Genomic DNA, 20,420 nt, shown 5'->3' on the forward strand with positions numbered 1-20,420 from the left:
AGATACAGAACGGCGATTTTAATGATTTGCTTCTTCTGGGCACCAAACTTCATAAGGGATTGCCAGTACTGGTACAGACAGAAGCCCTGACACTTCGGCACTGCCTGCAGCATGCCTTGTTGACACCCTGATATTCATCTGCACCCGTGCTGAAGGGCCTACCTACTGCCACTGGCCATCTGACGGCCAGTGAGTTAACTCAATGGGCAGCTGCGGGCATCCACCCAGTGGGTGGCTTGTACATCGATGGGGCCGCTACAGACGTTTGGACTTTGGCAGACAAACGGGGATCAGGGAGTGGTCAATCTCTGCGGTTTGGTAAAATAATGCACGCACCCCATAAGCTGTATCGGCTATTCCCCAACACATCCACGACCTGCCCTAGAAGGCGAGTAAACCCGGCTGACCTGTACAACGTTATGGACTTGTTAGATATTAAATGCTGTTTGGGATGAGGTCAAAAATTGTACAGCTATGATCACTGCTAGACCGTGCCTTGACACCAGTGAGGCCTGTATGTTAGGTATTTACCTTAGAACCAGAAACACAAAAGCTACAACAAAATTCACTAACCTGGCTCTCATAATTGCCAAAAGGGTGATCACTACGAGAAGAAGTCCACTCTTCCCCTAGTTGTGAACACTTGGCACTGAGTCTTAGAATATTGGACTTGAGCTGAGAGCTGTACGCACGGCCTACGGCAATACCCCAAAGCGTAAAACTGGAAAAGATTATGAAAGGCCAGTGTAACTGGTGTCTCGTTTAGCAGAGCTCCATGCACATTGTTTTACCTCACCCCCCTCCCCAACTTTCCAGCTGCTTGGCTCTCTAGCTTCTCCCCTCATACAAGCACCACCTGGACAGACACCAAGACCCCACCTGTGTCATTCCTCATTTTTGCCCTCTAGTACTCTGCACCAATTCATAATACTCTTAGGTAACCAAACTCTCCATATCACCAGGATACACACGATAAGCCAACATCTTGTCATCTTCCTTGTTCTTTGTGCACACACTTTCATTCCTTTGCCAGGACATTACTGGGAGGGGAGAGGGGGATGGGAGACCACAGGATGGTACAAACTAGGCAATATATATTGCTAATGTTAAAGTCGTATTTGCATTTGTTGTGTAACTACCACACTTCCAAATGGTATGCAAAGTGGAATCATTAATGATAACTATGCCCCCTTGTTGGTAACTCCACTGTTCGTATTGTATTCAAAACCAATAAACAGATTTTTTTTAAATCCTTAGCATTTACCATGACAGTTTTATAACACCAGTGTACTGCTAATCCTAACTACACTCCTTCCGTTCATCTTATTTTAATGAAACACATTCTCCAATTTGTATTTTTATGGCTTGGTTTTTTAATGAAATGTTTTTTCCAAATACATTTTTTAATTGGAATGGTTTAAAGTGGAATGTTCTGGGATGAAGCGATAGGATACCTCCAGGGGACATGCGCATTGTTCCCTTAAACCTGCACGCGTGCAAGCGCCCACCTCTTTCACCCTGAGCACGCATTGCCCTATGTGAAGCGCGCACATAGCCGATCCCTCTAGCAGCTTGCAGCAGGGGGCTAACTCACTCAGCTCGATCTGGACAAGCGTAACACTCACCCTGCGACATCCCGGCGTGGCACATTCAAATTCACTAGCACCACCGACGTGAATCAATTAAGCAGCCTAATATGATGGCCTAACGTTGTTCATCAGTCATCCACGCAAAGACCACCCACTCAGCTGTCCACCTCCTAAGCATAGCACATCCACCATTGCGACTTTTCAGAATGGAGACTGCCCCCTCTGCGCCCCTGCAGAAATGTCTGAATCTGCGCTGGCCATACAATAAAACTCACCCGTGGGAGGGCTCCATCTGGTGTTCACCTAAAGATGACTGTTTGATACCTTGACAGAAGGCACCAGGGTACTCCAGACACAATTGTTCATGGGGCGTGCAAACGCGCGCACATTCAGCCTTTCAGTGCCCCCTCAAATACAGATATCTGTGCGCCAGGTAGACTGTAAGAAACCGGGTCGTCTGGCAGTCCAGGGGCGCAACACCCTTAGGGCTCAAAGGGCTACGTCTCTCACCCCCCCCCCCCCTCCACACCACCACCACGCCCCCTGTCGTGTGTGTCAGCCTGGGCTGAGATGGCTTCCCGGGCAAACACACACAGACAGTTTTTCAGCTGCCAGCAGCACCAGGGTACTTCACAGGTCTTTAAAAGGCCATTAACTTTTTAACGAGGCTTTGTCTCACCCCTTCTTAGAGCCCCTACATCTCCACTCTGCATATTGCTGGAAGAATTAGCCCCCCCCCCCCCGAAATTGTAATTGCCTCCCCCTCCCCGAAATTTGGCTCTAGTTGCGCCTCTGCCTGTCACATTACAGTGTAAAGCAGTGTACTCGCGCTGCAGAGAAGCACACAACAGCAAGTGAGTGGCCACTGACTGGGATCATGTCATGTGGACTCCCTAGCCAGTACTGGCTTTTTAAGTAACCTAATAGCGCTTTGAAAGTGAATACCATTGACTGAACCCACACATGCAACCTTAATAACGAAACTGCAACTCCCTGACTGTACTTTTCAAACAACTTCTTCTCTCGACCTGGCTTTCCCCTTTCTGCCTGTCTTATCTCTGACTCTCGCACTCCTCAGCCAGCAATTAATTCATTCAACCGTTCCTTATTGATCTCTCTTTTGTGCTCTTCCTGGCTTTTTCCCTTTCTGTTTTACTGCTTTTCTTCTTTTTTTTGTTCATTCTATCCCTCCATTTCTCGTTTGTCCCGTTCCCATCCTACTCTGCGCGTCTTTTTCGTGGTACATTTCAGAACGTGCCATGGTGGCCTCTTGGGAAGGGGTCAGAGATAATTTCAACGCCTATCTAAATGGGCAGCACTGGGCTGTGATTGGAGGTTTAGACTTAAAACTACTGAACCTTGAGATATCGGCGTAAGACCTTTTAAGCAAACATCTGATGGAAAATGTCAAAAACACATGGAGTCCAGTGGCTCAGACTGGTTTGTGTGTCAGGAACGGCAGTCAGAGCGGGCGAAGGCTGTTAGGAAGGGCTTTCACTGTCAATTATGGGGACGGTCAGATGTGGAGATATTTTACGGGGTTTCATAAAATATAACAGCAGGTAAGAGGTGAGTTAACAATATATAGATGTTTACTCTGGTAGGAGCCAGAGTGCTAGAGAACCCTATAGCTAGGATGTTCACTTTGCATATGTAAAATAAGCTGAGCTGTCCAAGTGACTTATGTTATTTTAGATTTTATTATGTTTATACATGACTTAAGAGGGAACAGCAAGAATCTGTAAAAAATTTAACATTCTCTCTTCTCGGACATGTCGACACTCCAAATGCAGACATCTGCCAGTGGACACTCCTGCTCTGCCATCATAGAGCTGACATCCCATAGCCAGGGCCACACTTGTAGTCCCAGTCAGATGTATACACAAACCCCTATAAAAGAATACCTTGTTGGAGAAACATTGGCATAAGTGTATTTAAACTTAGGCACAAGTAATGTGTTATCTTGCCAGCAATCCAAGGGTAGCTGGTGATGGTAGGATCTAAGCTGCTTGCCCGCCTGATTATCCACTGAGCTCCAGACTTATCCTTCATCTTGTGCTTTGACCTTCTGAGTCAGCTTAGCTGCAGTGGTCCAAAGAGGTGTAAAATCATGTAGGATGTGAGTAGGTTGTGCAAGTTCTTAGAGTTCTTGTTGCTCAATGAGTGTAATTTCTGATATTTATATGTTTCTAGTGTCTTCATTGCTTGATTTTTGCTCACGAGGAAGTTGAATGTCACTCTTAATTACACTGAAATTGTGAAAATGTCACACATAAGTAATCTGAAACTTTGGCAGCTATGGAGATCGTTCGCGTCGCCGGGAGTGGCAGGGCAAACACTGAAGTTCATTAATAGGGAAACTTATTTATTTGTTAACTGGTGTTCAGTGAGGACGTGCCAGGGTCCAAGTCGACTGCTTAATGCTACAAGACACAGTGAGCATGCACCTCGGAGCATTGACATTAACAGCCCCCCAGTGCACCAACCCCCTACCTTGGGTCAGTTCAAAGCAGAACAAAAGCAAGCACACAGCTGTTTCTTTATTAGCGCTTACTTGTCTTGAAGTTCCAGCTTACTCTGGGAGACCGAGGACGCCAACAATATGGAGGCCAGAGTCAGACTGGCAGCATTGTGAGTGCAGCGATTTCTGGCTCCTCAACTGCTCCCAGCCTCGCTCACTGCCCACAATCGCCATTTCAGATGCTGGCTCCATCCCTTCTTCTCCTCCTCAACCCAGCTCCACTGCTTTCCTCGATGATCCAGGTGGTGTATTATAGTGCACGCGCTCAGGGTAGGAAAGAAACGGTAAGTGGTTCACCTTGACTTTGTGCCAACGTGAACCCAACCAATCCTGCAGCTGCTCTCAGCATGAGAGAAGCCCCAGGATTTGGACCCAAGTTTGGACCCAGCCATATGCAAATCAGTCTTGACCCTGTGCCCCATGGGAACAGTCCAGAATGAACTGCCAGGCCAGGCCCTCCCTGGACCAGAAACAAGCATCCTGGGACCGGTTTCAGGGTATGTCACCCTTCTTCAGCCAGGCTAGCTTGAATCCAGTGGAACAGTGAGCAAGGGACCCACGTCTGGGCATACCCATCCCATTTAGGGCGAAAACTTTTACAGCAAACAAATGGACGGAATGCTGACAATGCAAACATTCTCCCCCAGTCAAAAGATCTGGGTTAAATCCATCGTTCTTTTGCCCACTACGCCACCCCAGTTTGGACCCAGCCATATGCAAATCAGTCTTGACCCTGTGCCCCATGGGAACAATCCAGACTGAACTGCCGGCCCTCCCTGGACCGGAAACGAGCATCCTGGGACCGGTTTCAGGGTATGTCACCTTTCTTCAGCCACGCTAGCTTGAATCCAGTGGCACAGTGAGCAAGGGACCCACGTCTGGGCATACCCATCCCACTTAGGGCTCTATCCTGGCTGAAGAGGGGTGAAACCCCAAAACCGGTCCTAGAATGCTTGTTTCCAGTCCAGAGAGGGCCTGGCCTGGCAGTTCGGGCTGGACTGTTCCCATTGGGCACAGGGTCAAGACTGATTTGCATATGGCTGGGTCCAAACTGGAATGACATGGTGAGCAAAAAAACGATGGATTTAGGCCTAGATCTCTGTACTAGGGTGAATGTATGACATTGTTCTTCATTCTGTCCATCGATAGTTCTTTTTGCATTTGTCACCCGAGTAGGACGGGTATGCTCAGACGTGAGTCCCGTGCTCTCCATGCCACTGGAATCAAGCTATACTGACTGAAGAGGGGTGAAACCCCGAAACCAGTCCTAGGATGCTTGGTTCCAGTCCAGGGAGGACATGGCCTGGCAGTTCGGGCTGCACTGTTCCCATTGGGCACAGGGTCAAGACTGATTTGCATATGGCTGGGTCCAAACTGGAATGGCATGGTGAGCAAAAAAACGATGGATTTAGGACCAGATCTTTGTACTGGGGTGAATGTATGACATTGTTCTGCATTCTGCCCATCAATAGTTCTTTTTGCATTTATCTAGTGGGTGAGCACTGTTTTCTTTAATGATCTTCCCAATTCCACCCACGATGTCGCAGCACGCCGCCACCTTTTATATCATGTCATTTACTCATGTATTTTTTAATTTCCAGCGCAGTCCGCTTTAACTACCGTGGCCGCGATTATTTATTTAATTTACGGTGTGGTCCACTTTCACTTGAGCAGCTGAGCTTATTTATTTATTTAATTTACAGAACAACCACTTTCACTTTAGTGGCTGCGCTACAAAAGCTTTCTTTCTTTCTTTTTATTACACTTTGTGTAAAAGCGCCCCATAGGCAATTTCACATTAATGTTGGCCGCGCCCCTTTCTTTAGACGCTGCACCCACACACGCGGTCTGGTTCCTGGCGCACATAACCTTGGCTGCAGCTCACAGAGACCTTACACTGCCGCACACAGAGGAAAATAGGGAACATTAGACATGCTTAACCTTTTTCTGTCTGCTTATGCTTTGGTCTGCAATTATGTGCAGGAACTGGATGTGTAAGTTGGGCAAGGAATTAAGTAGTTAGCATATAGGATGAGTGTGATGTGTTGCTACAAGGATAGGTCAAATGAAAGGAAACTCTCAATTGTAGGGACTTCATACTTCCTTCTGAGGGTCAGGCCATTAAATTGGTAGTAAAGGTTTCTAATAAACATAATTAAAATAACTTGTGTTTTATATCACACTACATTTCCCATGATTGCTATTTATGAGTGCAGTAACTAACTGGTGCTAAAATTACCCAATTGATGGTACTTCTTTAAATGACGTATACAACGAGGAGTCCACTTGTTACTATAAACTTACCTCGCCCCTGGGTGAAGGATAGTTATTGGAACGTCAAGGGAAACATACCTGTCTTTATTAATCTTGCATTTCCATGCATGGTTGGTCTTGGTTTTACTCGTTCAGAAAAGCTTGGAGCTATAAAAAAAAAGTTTTTAAAAGCATTGTTACATTTTAGCTCAGAAACCATCACTAACCTTATCAATATTTCGAATAAATTGAAGGCCAGAAAAGTAATTCATAACACAAACAGGTCTGAGGATATACATGTATCTCTCACCATAGTCTTGCATGAGCTTCTCGAAAGCAAGTGCTGTTCTCTGCCTTTTTGCTTGGTTGCCATACGGATCTAAATAAAAGTATAAATATAGAGATGAGAACTATGAAATGAAACATACCACAAAGACTAAATTGAGGTATTTGCATGCTTACATGTCATGTTTATTGACAAAATGATAAATACATTTCTTTAAAAAAAAAAACTACATTGTTGTTGGACAGCCCTTTTAAATGTGCCACAAAGACCCATTTATCCAGCGCATTATGCACAGTGATAGGCCTTCCTGTGTATGACCAGGGACTAGACAAATTGGTGATGTATGTGTGGGTGAGGTATTGTTCTTTCTAACTTTTGTCAAACGCAGGAGATTGCAGGGACATCTTCGGGATTGCGAGGGCCCTGGGCCAAACGTATTTTGGGGGCCCCTGTTCAGAAACGCTTTGAATTAATGATCCAATATCAGTCTTTTATGTCCTTTTTGACCAGGTCACTGACAGTGCACAGGCACACTTGTCCAAGTTATAAATGTGTTTACATCTAATATTCAGGGATAGTGATGGCTGTTTTCAATATTGTAACTCAGCAGCAGCTCACTAATGTTACTGCAAATTATCTATGTGACACCCTTTAATTTCTCATAGTTGAAGTCTTGTTTTGATCTAAAAAACTTTTTTTATGGATGTTGCATGAAACATAAACACAGCATTGTGTCTGCAATAGACTCACACACATCTCCCACATTAAAAATTAATTAAAGGAAAATTGTATTTAACACAATCTGTTTAAGAATTATTCAAGATCAATGAGGCAAGGCTCTCTGCAGAACAGAGCTGGCACTATCAAGGGGCCCCAGGAGAGGTTGGGGCCCTGGGCCACAGCCCACTTTGCCCATGCCTTAATCGTCTCTGGGAGATTGGAAACCATGACGTGAACGTGGCCCACTTAAGACATGTAACCCTAACAAGCCATAAACACGTTTGAAGTCAGCTAATTAAAAGATGATTCTATGACAAAAGACAGGTTAATGGAAGATGAGAAGACTGCACAGGGTGCGACTGGCTGTAGGGTAGGTTGGGAAAGAATATGGCGCCTGTAGATAGTAACCTTTGGGAAGGGCTTCTGACCACAGAAAAAGGAAACAGATGGGCGGGTTAGGAAGTGAGAAGAAAGGTGTATAAGAGTATGAGGAGCACAACACTGTTTTGAATACCGTGGCCAAAGTGTTGTGTTAAAGCCCCAGTAGAATCTTTCTACACAGCAGATTAACAAAGTGTCTTAAAAAGTTATTTTCCAAAAAGGTCCATTCAGCAAAGGAAAGTGCACATGACAAGTGCATGACTAAATGTTAAAAGGTACTATGGTTAACAAATGGAAATAAAAGAATGCATGTTTAGTGACAGGTGGGTCACTCTACTGTCGTAAGGGTGGATGTGTGTGTGTTATATATATATATATATATATATATATATATATATATATATATATATATTATACATAATCTGTCTGCTAGTGCAGAATAGGATTGTAGTGGGGCTAGATTAGTCTGGTTGGCATTGCAAAGTTTCCTACAGGTGTTTATTAAAGTCTTAAGGCAATTAACTATCTGTGTAGCTGTACTGAGAAGTACACTCTGGCCGGCATGAGAGGCTTCCAAGGCTGCTGTCTGCATATTTTGGCTAACAATGGGTCCTAAATGCAATTAGAACGGTCAGGTTGTGTTTATTTTTCATAAAGAGGATTACTTTAAAGAAACGGAAAGGGAGATACGCAGTGGCGTTGTTTGGAGCTGTTGCTATTTAAATGCACTGTCATGCCGAAAGGCAAATTAACTGGGAGGATGGAAATCAACCAGTGACTAGTCTCCCAATGGATACATAAATAATTCGTGGCGGTGATGAATAATTTACGGGTATGTCATCATCCTGGTGAAATAAGGGTTTTGCAATTATAGGAGTCACTCGTCTGCATCCACGCGTCCCTGGACAGAGGCCAGGGACCTGGGGGCTGGGAGGTAAGGAAGGCTTGTCATGAGCAGTGTCGAGCTGTGCTCCGTGGTAAAAGAGAGCCTAAATACTTATCTCGCAACTCCTTTTATGATGAGTCTAATTGAAAGCTAGTCTAGTAAGGTAAGTTTTCGAGAGTTCCTGAACATCGTCTGGTTAGGTTCAGATCTTAAGTTCAGACTGCAGGGGACCAACAGGGCTTAAAGTCCTGAGCACCGGCAGTTCTAACAAGCATTGGCATAGCCAATAGGTCACGCTTTTGGGACCTTCTAAGTATGCAGCAGCACAATATCCTTGGTGCAACCACATCAACTGTTGCGTGGCTAAACACTTATAAGGTCCCAAAGGCGAGACCTATTGGTTATGACAATGCTTGGTGTGGGTGTGTGGGTGTGTGTGTGTGTGTGTGTGGTTGTGTGGTTGTGTGGTTGTGTGGTTGGGTGTGGGTGGGTGTGTGGGTGGGTGTGTGGGTGGGTGTGTGGGTGGGTGTGTGGGTGTGGTTGTGGGTGTGTGTGGATGTGGTTGGGGTGGATGTGGTTGTGTGTGTGTGTGGTTATGTGTGTGTGTGGTTATGTATGTGTGTGGTTGAGTGTGTGGTTGTATGTGTGGTTGTATGTGTGGTTGTATGTGTGGTTGTGTGTGTGGTTGTGTGTGTGGTTGTGTGTGTGGTTGTGTGTGTGGTTGTGTGTGTGGTTGTGTGTGGTTGTGGTGTGTGTGTGGTTGTGTGTGTGCGGTTGTGGGTGTGTGTGTGTGGATGTGTGGTTGGGCGTGGTTGTGTGTGTGTGGTGTGTATGTGTGTGGGTGTGTGTGGTTGTGTGTGTGTGGTTTTATGTGTGGTTGTGTGTGGTTGTGGTTGTGTGTGTGACAGTAATACTAAAAGCCTCTCAAAATAAAGGAACACAAACATCAGGTTTGTGGAAAGAGAAAGCACGTTGTAAGTCAAACGGGCACAGCAAAGCATTAACACAACAACAAAACAAACAAGGTCACTTAGCGAAGACTGAGTGCTGATAATGGATACACACAGCCCATCATCTTAAGAGTTCGATAGCAGCCAATGTGCACTCAAACCTGCCCCCTCCTTGTGAGTTGCACCCCATATTTCATGAGTTGTAACTTCTGCACCCACCATAGCGCTTTGAGATCTAAAGCGCTACATAGGTCTAATCGATTAACCAGTCGCCAACATGCTGTGCTTTTAAAGAGAATGTGCCAAAAGTGTCCAGCTTCCTCATCATGTCCTCATTAAAGAGCCAACGAAAGGACTCCCTGAATGGTGCAACGGACATGAAGCAGCAGCTGCGATCAGAAATAAACACTGTGAACGTTGTCCAGTTTCACAGTAACATTTCCTTAATGTTCTTTAAGTCACAAAACAGTAATACTAAAAGCATCTCAAAACAAAGGTACACAAACATCGAGTTTGTGGAAAGAGAAAAGCACATTGTAAGTCAAACGGGCGTAGCAAAGCATTAACACAACAACATGTTCTTTGATGTTTGATGTTCTTTGAATGAGAACATCAAAGGGGTGCCGCGGGAGATCGTCTGGTTAGGTTCAGATCTCAAGTTCGGACTGCGGGGGACCAACAGGGCTTAAAGTGAGTCAGGTCCTGAGCACCGGCAGTTCTAACAAGCATTGGCATAGCCAATAGGTCTCGCTTTTGGGACCTTCTAAGTATGCAGCAGCACAATATCCTTGGTGCAACCACATCAACTGTTGCGTGGCTAAACACCTATAAGGTCCCAAAGGCGAGACCTATTGGCTATGACAATGCTTGGTGTGGTTGTGTGTGTGTGTGTGTTTGTGGGGGGGGGGGGTGGGGGGGGTGTGTGTGGGTGGGTGGGGGTGGGTGTGTGTGTGTGGGTGGGTGTGGTTGTGGGTGTGGGTGTGTGGATGTGGTTGGGGTGGATGTGGTTGGGTGTGGTTGTGTATGTGTGGTTATGTGTGTGTGGTTGTGTGTGTGTGGTTGTGTGTGTGTGGTTGTGTGTGTGTGGTTGTGTGTGTGGTTGTGTGTGTGGTTGTGTGTGGTTGTGTGGTTGTGTGTGTGGTTGTGTGTGGGGTTGTGTGTGTGTGCGGTTGTGGGTGTGTGTGGATGTGTGGTTGGGTGTGGTTGTTTGTGTGTGGTTGTATGTGTGGTTGTGTGTGTGTGTGGTTGTGTGTGTGGTTGTGTGTGTGACAGTAATACTAAAAGCATCTCAAAATAAAGGAACACAAACATCGAGTTTGTGGAAAGAGAAAGCACGTTGTAAGTCAAAAGGGCACAGCAAAGCATTAACACAACAACAAAACAAACAAGATCACTTAGCGAAGACTGAGTGCTGATAATGGATACACACAGCCCATCATCTTAAGAGTTCGATTGCAGCCAATGTGCACTCAAACCTGCCCCCTCCTTGTGAGTTGCACCCCATATTTCATGAGTTGTAACTTCTGCACCCACCATAGCGCTTTGAGATCTAAAGCGCTAAATAGGTCTAATCGATTAACCAGTTGCCAACATGCTGTGCTTTTAAAGAGAATGTGCCAAAAGTGTCCAGCTTCCTCATCATGTCCTCATGAAAGAGCCAACGAAAGGACTCCCTGAATGGTGCAACGGACATGAAGCAGCCGCTGCGATCAGAAATAAACACTGTGAACGTTGTCCAGTTTCACAGTAACATTTCCTTAATGTTCTTTAAGTCACAAAACAGTAATACTAAAAGCATCTCAAAACAAAGGAACACAAACATCGAGTTTGTGGAAAGAGAAAGCACATTGTAAGTCAAACGGGCGTAGCAAAGCATTAACACAACAACATGTTCTTTGATGTTCTTTGAATGAGAACATCAAAGGGGCGCCGCGAAAGTGATCGCGGGAGAAAGTGAAAGTGATCGCGGGCGTTTAATGAGCATGCGAGGTTTGCCAGCCTCTACTCCTAAGCGCGCGCCCGCACACATGCAGTGTAGATCTAGGCTGGCCATGGTAGCATTTTTTGAGCCCTCACTAAAAGTCTCGCCAGACCAGCACATGCGCTGGGTCAGGCGAGACCTAAAAAGCAGTTCCTGAGACGGGTGCCTATCGGGCTCTTTATTTTTCTCCTCACCCTGAGTGAAAAACAGTATTTTTACTCAACAGATTACCACCCTTCACCAGCCTTTGATGTAACTTCAAAGAGGCTCGCATCGTTATTTCACAGTCTCATTTCAGAACTGAAGATTTTTTAATATTATAAATAACAACGCCATTGTTGTTTAACTTATGCAACTAACAACCACTGACAACACCATTAGGCCTGGCTTCTTTTAGGTGTATGTCAATAAAAAATAATTTATTTCAGCATTTTCCCATAAAAGTTAGGCGTATGTTAGTGGTTGTATTGTACCTTGCAGCAGGGCACAAGTCCTAAAAATCAGAAGAGGGGGGGGACTAACCAGATTAACCGCGTTATGCAAGTAAAATCATGACGGATGCCATCACAGTGCATGATGTCACGACATGTGACATTGCTCGTGACATCACAGGAATTAACCTCACTGGAAGTGACAGCACAAGAAGTGACATCAGATATTAAGACCTCAAACATATGTTCATCAGGTTTATCATGAGTACATTTAAGCGCATTATGAGATTTAACAAATTAGATTTGGCGTCTGGGTTGTGCCAAAAATATGGCACAATCCAGATGCAAAATCTGGGCCTCAACTAATAAAAAATATTTTAAACACCGCCACAAAGAAATTGGCAACAAGGAGAAGCATGGTAGTAGATCTGTTATGCTTAATTGGTTGCAATGTCTACATTTTACAAAATTTGATTGGGTTAAGGTATCTGCTGTGAAGGTGCCCAGTAAATCTCAGGGAATAGTAATAATAGTGAGATAACTCTGGTGGTTAATGCACTTGCTGGAGAGATCTGTGTTTTGTAAAGTCCCACATGTGAATCGAAGTAGTAGAGAAGGTACATGTGTCTCCTGCAAAGCACATCATCTAACATGCAAATGAGAGATTTTTATTTTATGTAGTTAATAAAGTGGGTTACTGCTTTTAACACAAAGATCCTTTTGTTACCTGCAGTTCATAAATTGTAATCCTTCCAAAAGATCAGTGAGGTAAAGGAGGACATATGACTCCCAACACCTTGTAACCCTCACAGTCCCATGTAACTCGTCTTGTAAATTGATTTTCACATGTACATGATTTATTGTCAATATATGATGTGTATGTTACATAAAGAGCAATGACACCCTGCAATGGGTGCATAGTGCTAAAAAAGAAATAAAAAAGTGCTATTGAAATTGTTATTTGTGTAAATACTGAGACTGACAAACACACCTGACATTCTTACAGTGCATGCAGTGGCGGCTAGTGACATTTGAAAGTGGCGAAGCGTAAAACAATTGTCGTACTTCACTGCGGTGAGCGAAAACACATGCACTCTCGTGGTGTGCTTCGCTAAAAACGAAAGAAAAAAGGTAGTGCCTTAATAGTGAGCAGTGGAAGGACATAAGTAATGCTCAACATCTGCAACTATAGGCGCCATTCAAGCACTTTCAACCTGCATCTGACAATCTGCCTGGATCTCTGACTCTGACAGACGTAAGTTAGTGATACCATCACATGAACTACTTTTAAACCTACTGTACACTACAGTGCTTTCATCTTTCACAGTATCATTACACATGCACCAATAAAACTGCCTCGATAAAAGATTGCCCAATCCAATCACCTATTATTTACATGCATGTGATGTTACACAAATAATTAAATTAACCCAATCAAGGCCAGCCTTCACTCTAAAAACACTCTTTGGAAATGTTATAAAGCATTTCATTTCTGGACCATGAAAGTACTGCAAGGCGAACACACCTGAAACTCGAGAGATGCAAGTGGGAAGGGCGAACATGATGTTCTCATACGACCAATTTGCAAATCACGTCTGGGCACCAGGGCGCCTTGTTCCGAGTCCACTCCTGGATTTTACTCAGCGCTTGGGCACAAGGCCTCTGAACGTGAGTTGCTTTCGGACAAAAAATAAATTGCACTGCAGCCGCCTAGACTGCGCACGAACATGCTCGAAGCACATGCATTCTAAGAGTCGCTGCCTTGCCCTTTACAGATGTCACCAGGCTCCCAGTGCTTTTTAAAAACCCAGCCCAAAGCATTGCGGGAGCTCTGGTCACTTCCAATTGTTTCACCTGCAGCGGTCTTATAAATCGGCCATTAATCCCTTCAGGAAGAAATATGCCTTCTTCTTTTAACCAGTATTAGCGAAATATAAAAGTCCTGATTCGATTCTTTTGAGTGACATTTCCCAACAGTCATTGTTTAAACGGTTGTCTGGAGGAATCAAGCGAAACTTAATAAACAATGCCGTGACTGGTTCATTTCAAGCCATTGTGAAGAAGCTTTTCTTGTGCGGATTTGCATTTAAAGAATTGACTCTTTTATTGAGGCGTGCTTAAGGTTTCTAAAATAAATGGCTGCAGTCAGGCGGGCTCTTTGTGAACGCACCATTTAGTTATGTACAAGAACGTTTAGCTCCTCGAAAAGTACAATTAAGGTTTTGCGAGTTAGAAACAGTGCATAATCAATTTCAGATTAAAGTAATTCAGGTTGCTAGTTGTAAAGCTAGAAGATGTTCAGACGCAGTCGGGGGCCTGCAAGGCAGCATAAGTCTACAATCCTTGCAAAAAACAGTAACCCGCACCAAGCCGCTTACCTTTGGGATGGGACCTTGAAGCCAGGCTCTGACTACTCAGCGTCCCGCAGACTCCCATAGGATCGCTATTAGCTGCAACAGGCCCAACAATAATGTAAGTGGGGTGCAGGCGAGGTATGAATTATGTTCTTTAAGAACCGGCACTAGTTCGGGGCAGAATGCCTGTATCAGAGGGCAGTGCCAGGCAAGGTACCGCCTGGAGAGGGCTGTTTGAGGGGCCACGTTTGGGAGTTTCGTCCAGAGTGGTCTTCCTTCGCGATTAATATGGTTAAATTGTATGCTTCAAAATAAGAAAGCACGCAAGTATTCAAGTGCACATTGTTGTCGAAGCTTTACATTTACGTTTTTTTTCTTAATTTGCATTTCTGTATAGCACGGAGGCAGCAACAATACTATACATACACTGTTATAGGTAATTTCTTTGCATTCATGCAGTCGCGGCTGGAAAAACGGGCGGGTGGTTTCACGCGGGGGGAGGGAAGTGGGTAATCTTTAAATAAGATAAAGAAAAATGTACCTTGCTTCAGTTCCACAACCACTGCGCCGCCGCCTCAGCTCCTACTGCCTGGCGCGTTTTAGGCAGCCTCCCTCCTCCTGCTCCCCTGAGGCAATCACAATGCTGCAATGGCAGCGTTGTGATTGGTGAGGCGCAGCGGAGAGCGCCCCAGCCGGGCCATTTTCTCTATAGAGAAAATGGGAGAGTGGGCGCCGACCAGGCGGGCAACTAGAGCCAAATTTCGGGGGGGGGGGGGGGGGGGGCTGAAAAAGATTTCGGGGGGGGGCTATGTCTTCCAGCCATAGACAGAGTGGCTGTAAGAAGGGGTGAAAACACAACAAAAGCCTCATTAACGAGTAAATGGTCTTTTAAAGACCTGTGAAGTACTCTAGTCCGGCTGCAATTAGACGGACGCCAGCCCGCGAGGCTGTCTCAGCCGGGCTGACACACATGACGGGGGGGGGGGGGGGTCGAAGCCCGGTGAGCCCAACGGGTGTTGTGTGCCTGGCGCCGACCGAACAGTCAATACCCACAACAGTGGGAAAGCCACTCCCCGCCCCCCCCCCCCCCTCGAGCAGGACCGCCCACCCCCAACCAGGCACTTCTGCTTTCTTGCAGTGCAAGAAACATACATAGAATGGTAGTTACTACCATTTATTTTTCTGCCTTCTCACACTGCAAGGAAGCAGTGGGGCGACGCCCCCATGGGGGAGCCGCCACTGAGTGCATGCATCTCTTATATACAGGAACTAAACAAAGGCAAAAACTGCCTCTCTTAAGTACCTGTGAAGAGATAACAAGCTGTTTCCCCTCTGAGGCAATTACATTTAAGTGTGAGGTTACAAGTCAGGCTATTCACACAAAAGGAGGCCTGATGGCCTCTTAACTTCGGCCCAGCTGGAAGTGACAACAAGCATTGGCATAGCCAATAGGTCTCGCCTTTGGGACCTTATAAGTGTTTAGACAGGCAACAGTTGCATAACTAAATACATATAAGGTCCCAAAAGCAAGACCTATTGGCTATGCCAAGCGGCCCTGAGGCCGCGAAAGTGAAAGTGAAAGCGATCGCGACAAACATCAAAGCAGCTGTTCGGCCGCGAAAGTGAAAGTAATCGCGGTAAAGCGCGGTGCGCGCGCCTGCGCACATGCACTGTAGCTCTAGGCTGGCAGCACTTTTTGGAGCCCTCTCAATAAGTCTCGTCAGACCAGCGCATGCGCTGGGTCAGGCGAGACCTAAAAAGTTCCCTCGCTGCCTGCTCGTTGCTGCTGGGAATTGAAAGCAGACATCCTACAGGCACGGCTGAATGTGTCCTGGTGTCAGAAAATTACACCAGGACAAGTTAAGCATATTTCGGTGGGGCCCAAAACATGGCAGGGGGTACGGCGTCCACCCTGTGAAAAGAGTGGGTGGACGGCATGTACGTGTGTGTACCCCCGACTTGTGCCCTGCGTTGCAGCAAAATATCAGCCGGGCGACACCATGCTAAGCACAGATTTTTAGCTTCGGTGTTCAAGACACGCCCATGATTACATAGGCCACGCCCCTTTGGAAGACACCCCCTCGCCGTTTTCTCATCCCACTTAAAGCCCTGGGGCCCAGCATCTGTGTCTTTGCACAGCCAGTGACTTAACACCATGTTTTGAGCCTCTGAAAGATCATTGGTTACAAAGGTGGCAACGGTTGAGTGAAATGCTCTGAAAGTGTATACTCGGGTGACAAGTTCTGCCGGTATGCACCAATAAGCTTTATGGACGCAGCACAACAATTTGAATTTAATCCAGACATCCACTTGGCGCCAACTGAGTTCTTTTAACGGCTGCTCTGATGTGGTCCTGCTAAGAACGTTAAGGCACATTCTGACTGCCTAATTCGGAAGTATTTTAAGCTTCACAATTAGTTCTTTTTGGGAGCCGGAGTGGACAATTCTGCATTTGTTGAAGAACGCTAGGGAGAGGGCTCTGGCCTATTCATTTTTCTGGCTGGTTTGTAAATGTGGGAGGATTTTTCTGCATCAAGGGAGTTGTAGGTTTACACACTGACACTGTGCTGAATTCAGGAGCAAAAGTGGGAATGTAATTGTTGTTCCTCACTTCTTTTTAGTTATTTGAATATTTAGTTTAAAGCAGAAAAAGCACACAGGAAATCGGTACAGAGTCACCTGAGTCCTGGCAATGCTCATTACATAGCCAATATCGTAGAACGTCAGGAAGGATTGTACGCATCACGCAGTTGTGTCAATACCCTTTATAACAGTACAGATATCAACACATTATACTGGTGTCGCCATCTCTTAATTCCCAAAGCTTAATCATCACGAGTATGTACATGATTTTGAGACATTATATATCTCATAGAATCTTTGTAAAGTCACCTAGGCGATTCAGCCGGTGTATTTGAGGGGTCTTAGCTAACCTCTATTTCCACACTCAACAAATATTCATGCAGAGGGCTTTATACCTCTCTAGGTCTGGAGGAGGGTGCTTGGAAGTCAGCATATATTTCCATTTTTTCTTTGCACTGTACTAAGTCAAACAACCGCATTTTGTTTGTTGGGGTCTCACCTCTACCACTGTGTTTAGAAACCTGTCTAAAAGGGCTAGAGCTACCAATTTCCAATAGGTCCTTACTGAACTTGTGCACCCAGCCTAAAAGCGCAACCATGGGATCTAATTGTATAGGATTCCCCATTATTGCTGAAAGCATATTACTAACACATCTCCAATAGCTGTATGTATAGGGGCAGCTCCAGGTTAACACAAAAAGTCAGCCTCCGTCTCACAGCATCTTAAACATTCAGATTGTGTATGTAGACGCAACTTGCAAAGGCGAAGTGGAGTGCGATATATTATATGTAGGTACTGGAAGTGGAGTATTCGAAGCCTACTGCTCGGCATCAGAATCGCTGTTTAGGAGCAGCAGTAGTGTCAAACTATATCTGAAAGTGTGCACTGAAGCATATCCTCCATTTAGTCTCGAGTTTGAAGTACAAATAGGAGCGTCCAGCTGTACCATCATGCTGCTACTAGTCTCCTCAATGTCTTGCCATTGATGATAGTTTCTAGTGCTTTGAAAGTGTCGGCTCCTGTCGTAAACACGTCATGAACACTTTGGATGTTGCCTTTAGTTGGTGAAGTTCTTCGGGAAGGTGGGCGGGGAGGCTTGCAAAGGCATGAGGGCCTATCAAAGGGAAGGTGTTTGAGGTACAGTTACTCCCAGAGCTACAGTCTCGACCTTGGCACTTTCATGCACAGAAAGCTCTCCATCAAGTGGGATTCTCTGAACCCAGTGCTTAATTTGTGCCGGTGCTTTCCGGTGCTTAGCACCGGCACTTTCTTTTCAGGGCCGGGTCTACACGCATCTGCATATGATGACATGGTGCAATACTGACTCAGTGACTCGGAGTTGGCGCAGATTGTTGTTCTGGGTCTCCTGAGTACAGTGTGCTTCGGTTGAGTCAGTCAGTGTGAATATGAGCCGGAGGTCAGGAGCAAAGCAATTGCTGGCTGCATTAATTAATCATATTAATGATACTCATGGAGTTATCATGGCGGCCACGTCGTCACGGCGTCGCGCGGGCACAGCCCTTAGTTCAGGACTGTTGCCGGGGGTGGGCGGGACTCGGGAGCAGTGCTGGGCGGGAGTCAGGCATTGATTGGGTCAGTGTTCACGCTGCGCGCAGTTTTATTTCCGCTTGCCACTCTCCGTCACACCAGCTCCCCACGATTTAGAGCCACTCTGACCACGTTGAGGACAGGCCTATCAGTTAATAAAGTGCCCCGCAGCCCCGGCCAACCACAACGAGTGTAAATGTAAGTACTGTAGCAGTCAGTCAGACATCATGCCACATGCGACATGCCCAGTCAGTGGTGGCGTGGTGTCTGGCTCCGGGGTAGCTCCGGCTCCATTCGATGATGCACTGTTCTGTTCCTGGCCTGCTGCTTGGCCTAATAGCGGTCGCCCACGCTGTACACACATTATTATCACAATAGGGCCGGCCGGCCGGTGTTAAAGTTAAAGGCCCTGCCCGGCCCTTGCCTTTGAATTTAGTAGTAATAGTAAACTCCGTAGCTCCGGCGGCAGCTCCAGAAGACTCGATGACGCAGTGTGCCTGTCCTGGCCTAGTACCGGCTGTCGGCCCACATACACATTTATTATACATCACAATAGATAGGGTTACGAAGTTAAAGGCCTGCCCCTGCCCTTGAAGAATCCTCCATTCCTTCCCAAACAAACCACACCTAATAAATGAGCCCATCCTAGGCATATACACTGGTAAAGGAGCTCTTCAAGCGTGCCATGGTTTTTGTGCTTTTAAAGTAAACTAAGTTGTAATCGTGCCTTATGTGCAGATTAGGAAGTCGATGTGCAAAAACAACTAACAGAAGTAGGCCCGTCAACCACCTGCAATGTCGTCCATTAATTTAATTTGAAGCCAGTTATATTGCGCGATGAGTAGTGGCTTCCAGCCCTAGCCCTGGTGGCGGGAGGGGCTGTAGGGGTGGGGAGGTATGATGGGGGCTAATGAATAACGCATCTGCGCGCCACCTGATCTTAGTAGCAGCACTCATTGTAAAAGACTATTTATAATCTGCAGGCTACAAGTTTAAAATCTGACAAACGCATTGTTTCTTTATACTTAGCAATAAGTATTGTTATCAGAAGTTTATTGGCAAGGCTGCTCGATGTCTGTTCGATGTTGTGCGCTCAAAGCAAAACCAAAGGGGCTGCCTTTCCAATTGACAACGTTTTCACATGAATGTAGAATTTCAAGCAGTGGAGGCTTTTCTCATTTGGGCAACATTCTGCATTGGACGAGTTGTTAAAGGTGGAGTCCTTATGGCTGCTTTTGGCTGTCATTCCATGCAAATTAGGAACGCCCACCCTTAAATTGTGCATCTCTTTGCTACTCCTGTGGGGTTCCGTGTGTGCATACTCAGCATGCTCTGTAGGGTGCCACAGGTTTACCTCGCCAGCACTGCCTGGAATGATCATCAGTAGTACTAGCGTGCATAAATACCTGGGTGACTTTACAGGCATTGTATAAAGCGGCCTTGCCATGTTCGTGCACTCAAGGATAGAAACAGCAGTGCAGAAGAATTCACGTTTACAACACATAACGTATGCTTTGGTGCGAGGTGAAGATGCTTAGTTACAGTGGAGTGGATAAGGGGGCAATGGGCCCTAACGCAAGAAGAAAAATTATCCTCCTACCCCCAGTTTTAGTAACCAATTGACATAACTGAAGTTCAGTGGTTCGTCAACTCCCAGGGCCCCATTGTGACCCTACCTGCAGTGGTTATGATAGCTACGCCCCTAAGCATGTAATGTCAACCCTCACTTTGATTGATGTTTAGGTCTCACTGAGCCCCAGCGCTTGCGCTGGCTCGAAGAGACATTCTGTATGTGGGATTTTCAAAGTGCTGCTGGCTGGCCTAACGCTTGCGTTCACGCGATCGTGCACGCGCGCAGCCGGCCGCCAGCAGCACTTTGAAAACTCGTGTGCGTCATCGCGATCACTTTCGCTTTCAGAGCGATCGCGATGATGCA

General features: G+C 45.9%; 1 protein-coding gene across 2 annotated transcripts in view; it reads right to left on the reverse strand.

The window, feature by feature from the left end:
- REL (REL proto-oncogene, NF-kB subunit) overlaps window positions 1-20,420 on the reverse strand; it is a 275,373-nt gene that overhangs the window by 23,626 nt on the left and 231,327 nt on the right. For both annotated transcript variants that reach the window (XM_085612360.1, XM_085612361.1), the window contains 2 exons: window positions 6,674-6,742; window positions 6,463-6,531 (listed from right to left, as the gene is read on the reverse strand). In XM_085612360.1, the coding sequence (XP_085468486.1) occupies window positions 6,463-6,531; window positions 6,674-6,742 (138 nt within the window). The remainder of the gene's footprint in view (window positions 1-6,462; window positions 6,532-6,673; window positions 6,743-20,420) is intronic.

The sequence above is a fragment of the Triturus cristatus genome, chromosome 6, assembly GCF_964204655.1.
Source record: "Triturus cristatus chromosome 6, aTriCri1.1, whole genome shotgun sequence".
Lineage (NCBI taxonomy): Eukaryota > Metazoa > Chordata > Amphibia > Caudata > Salamandridae > Triturus > Triturus cristatus.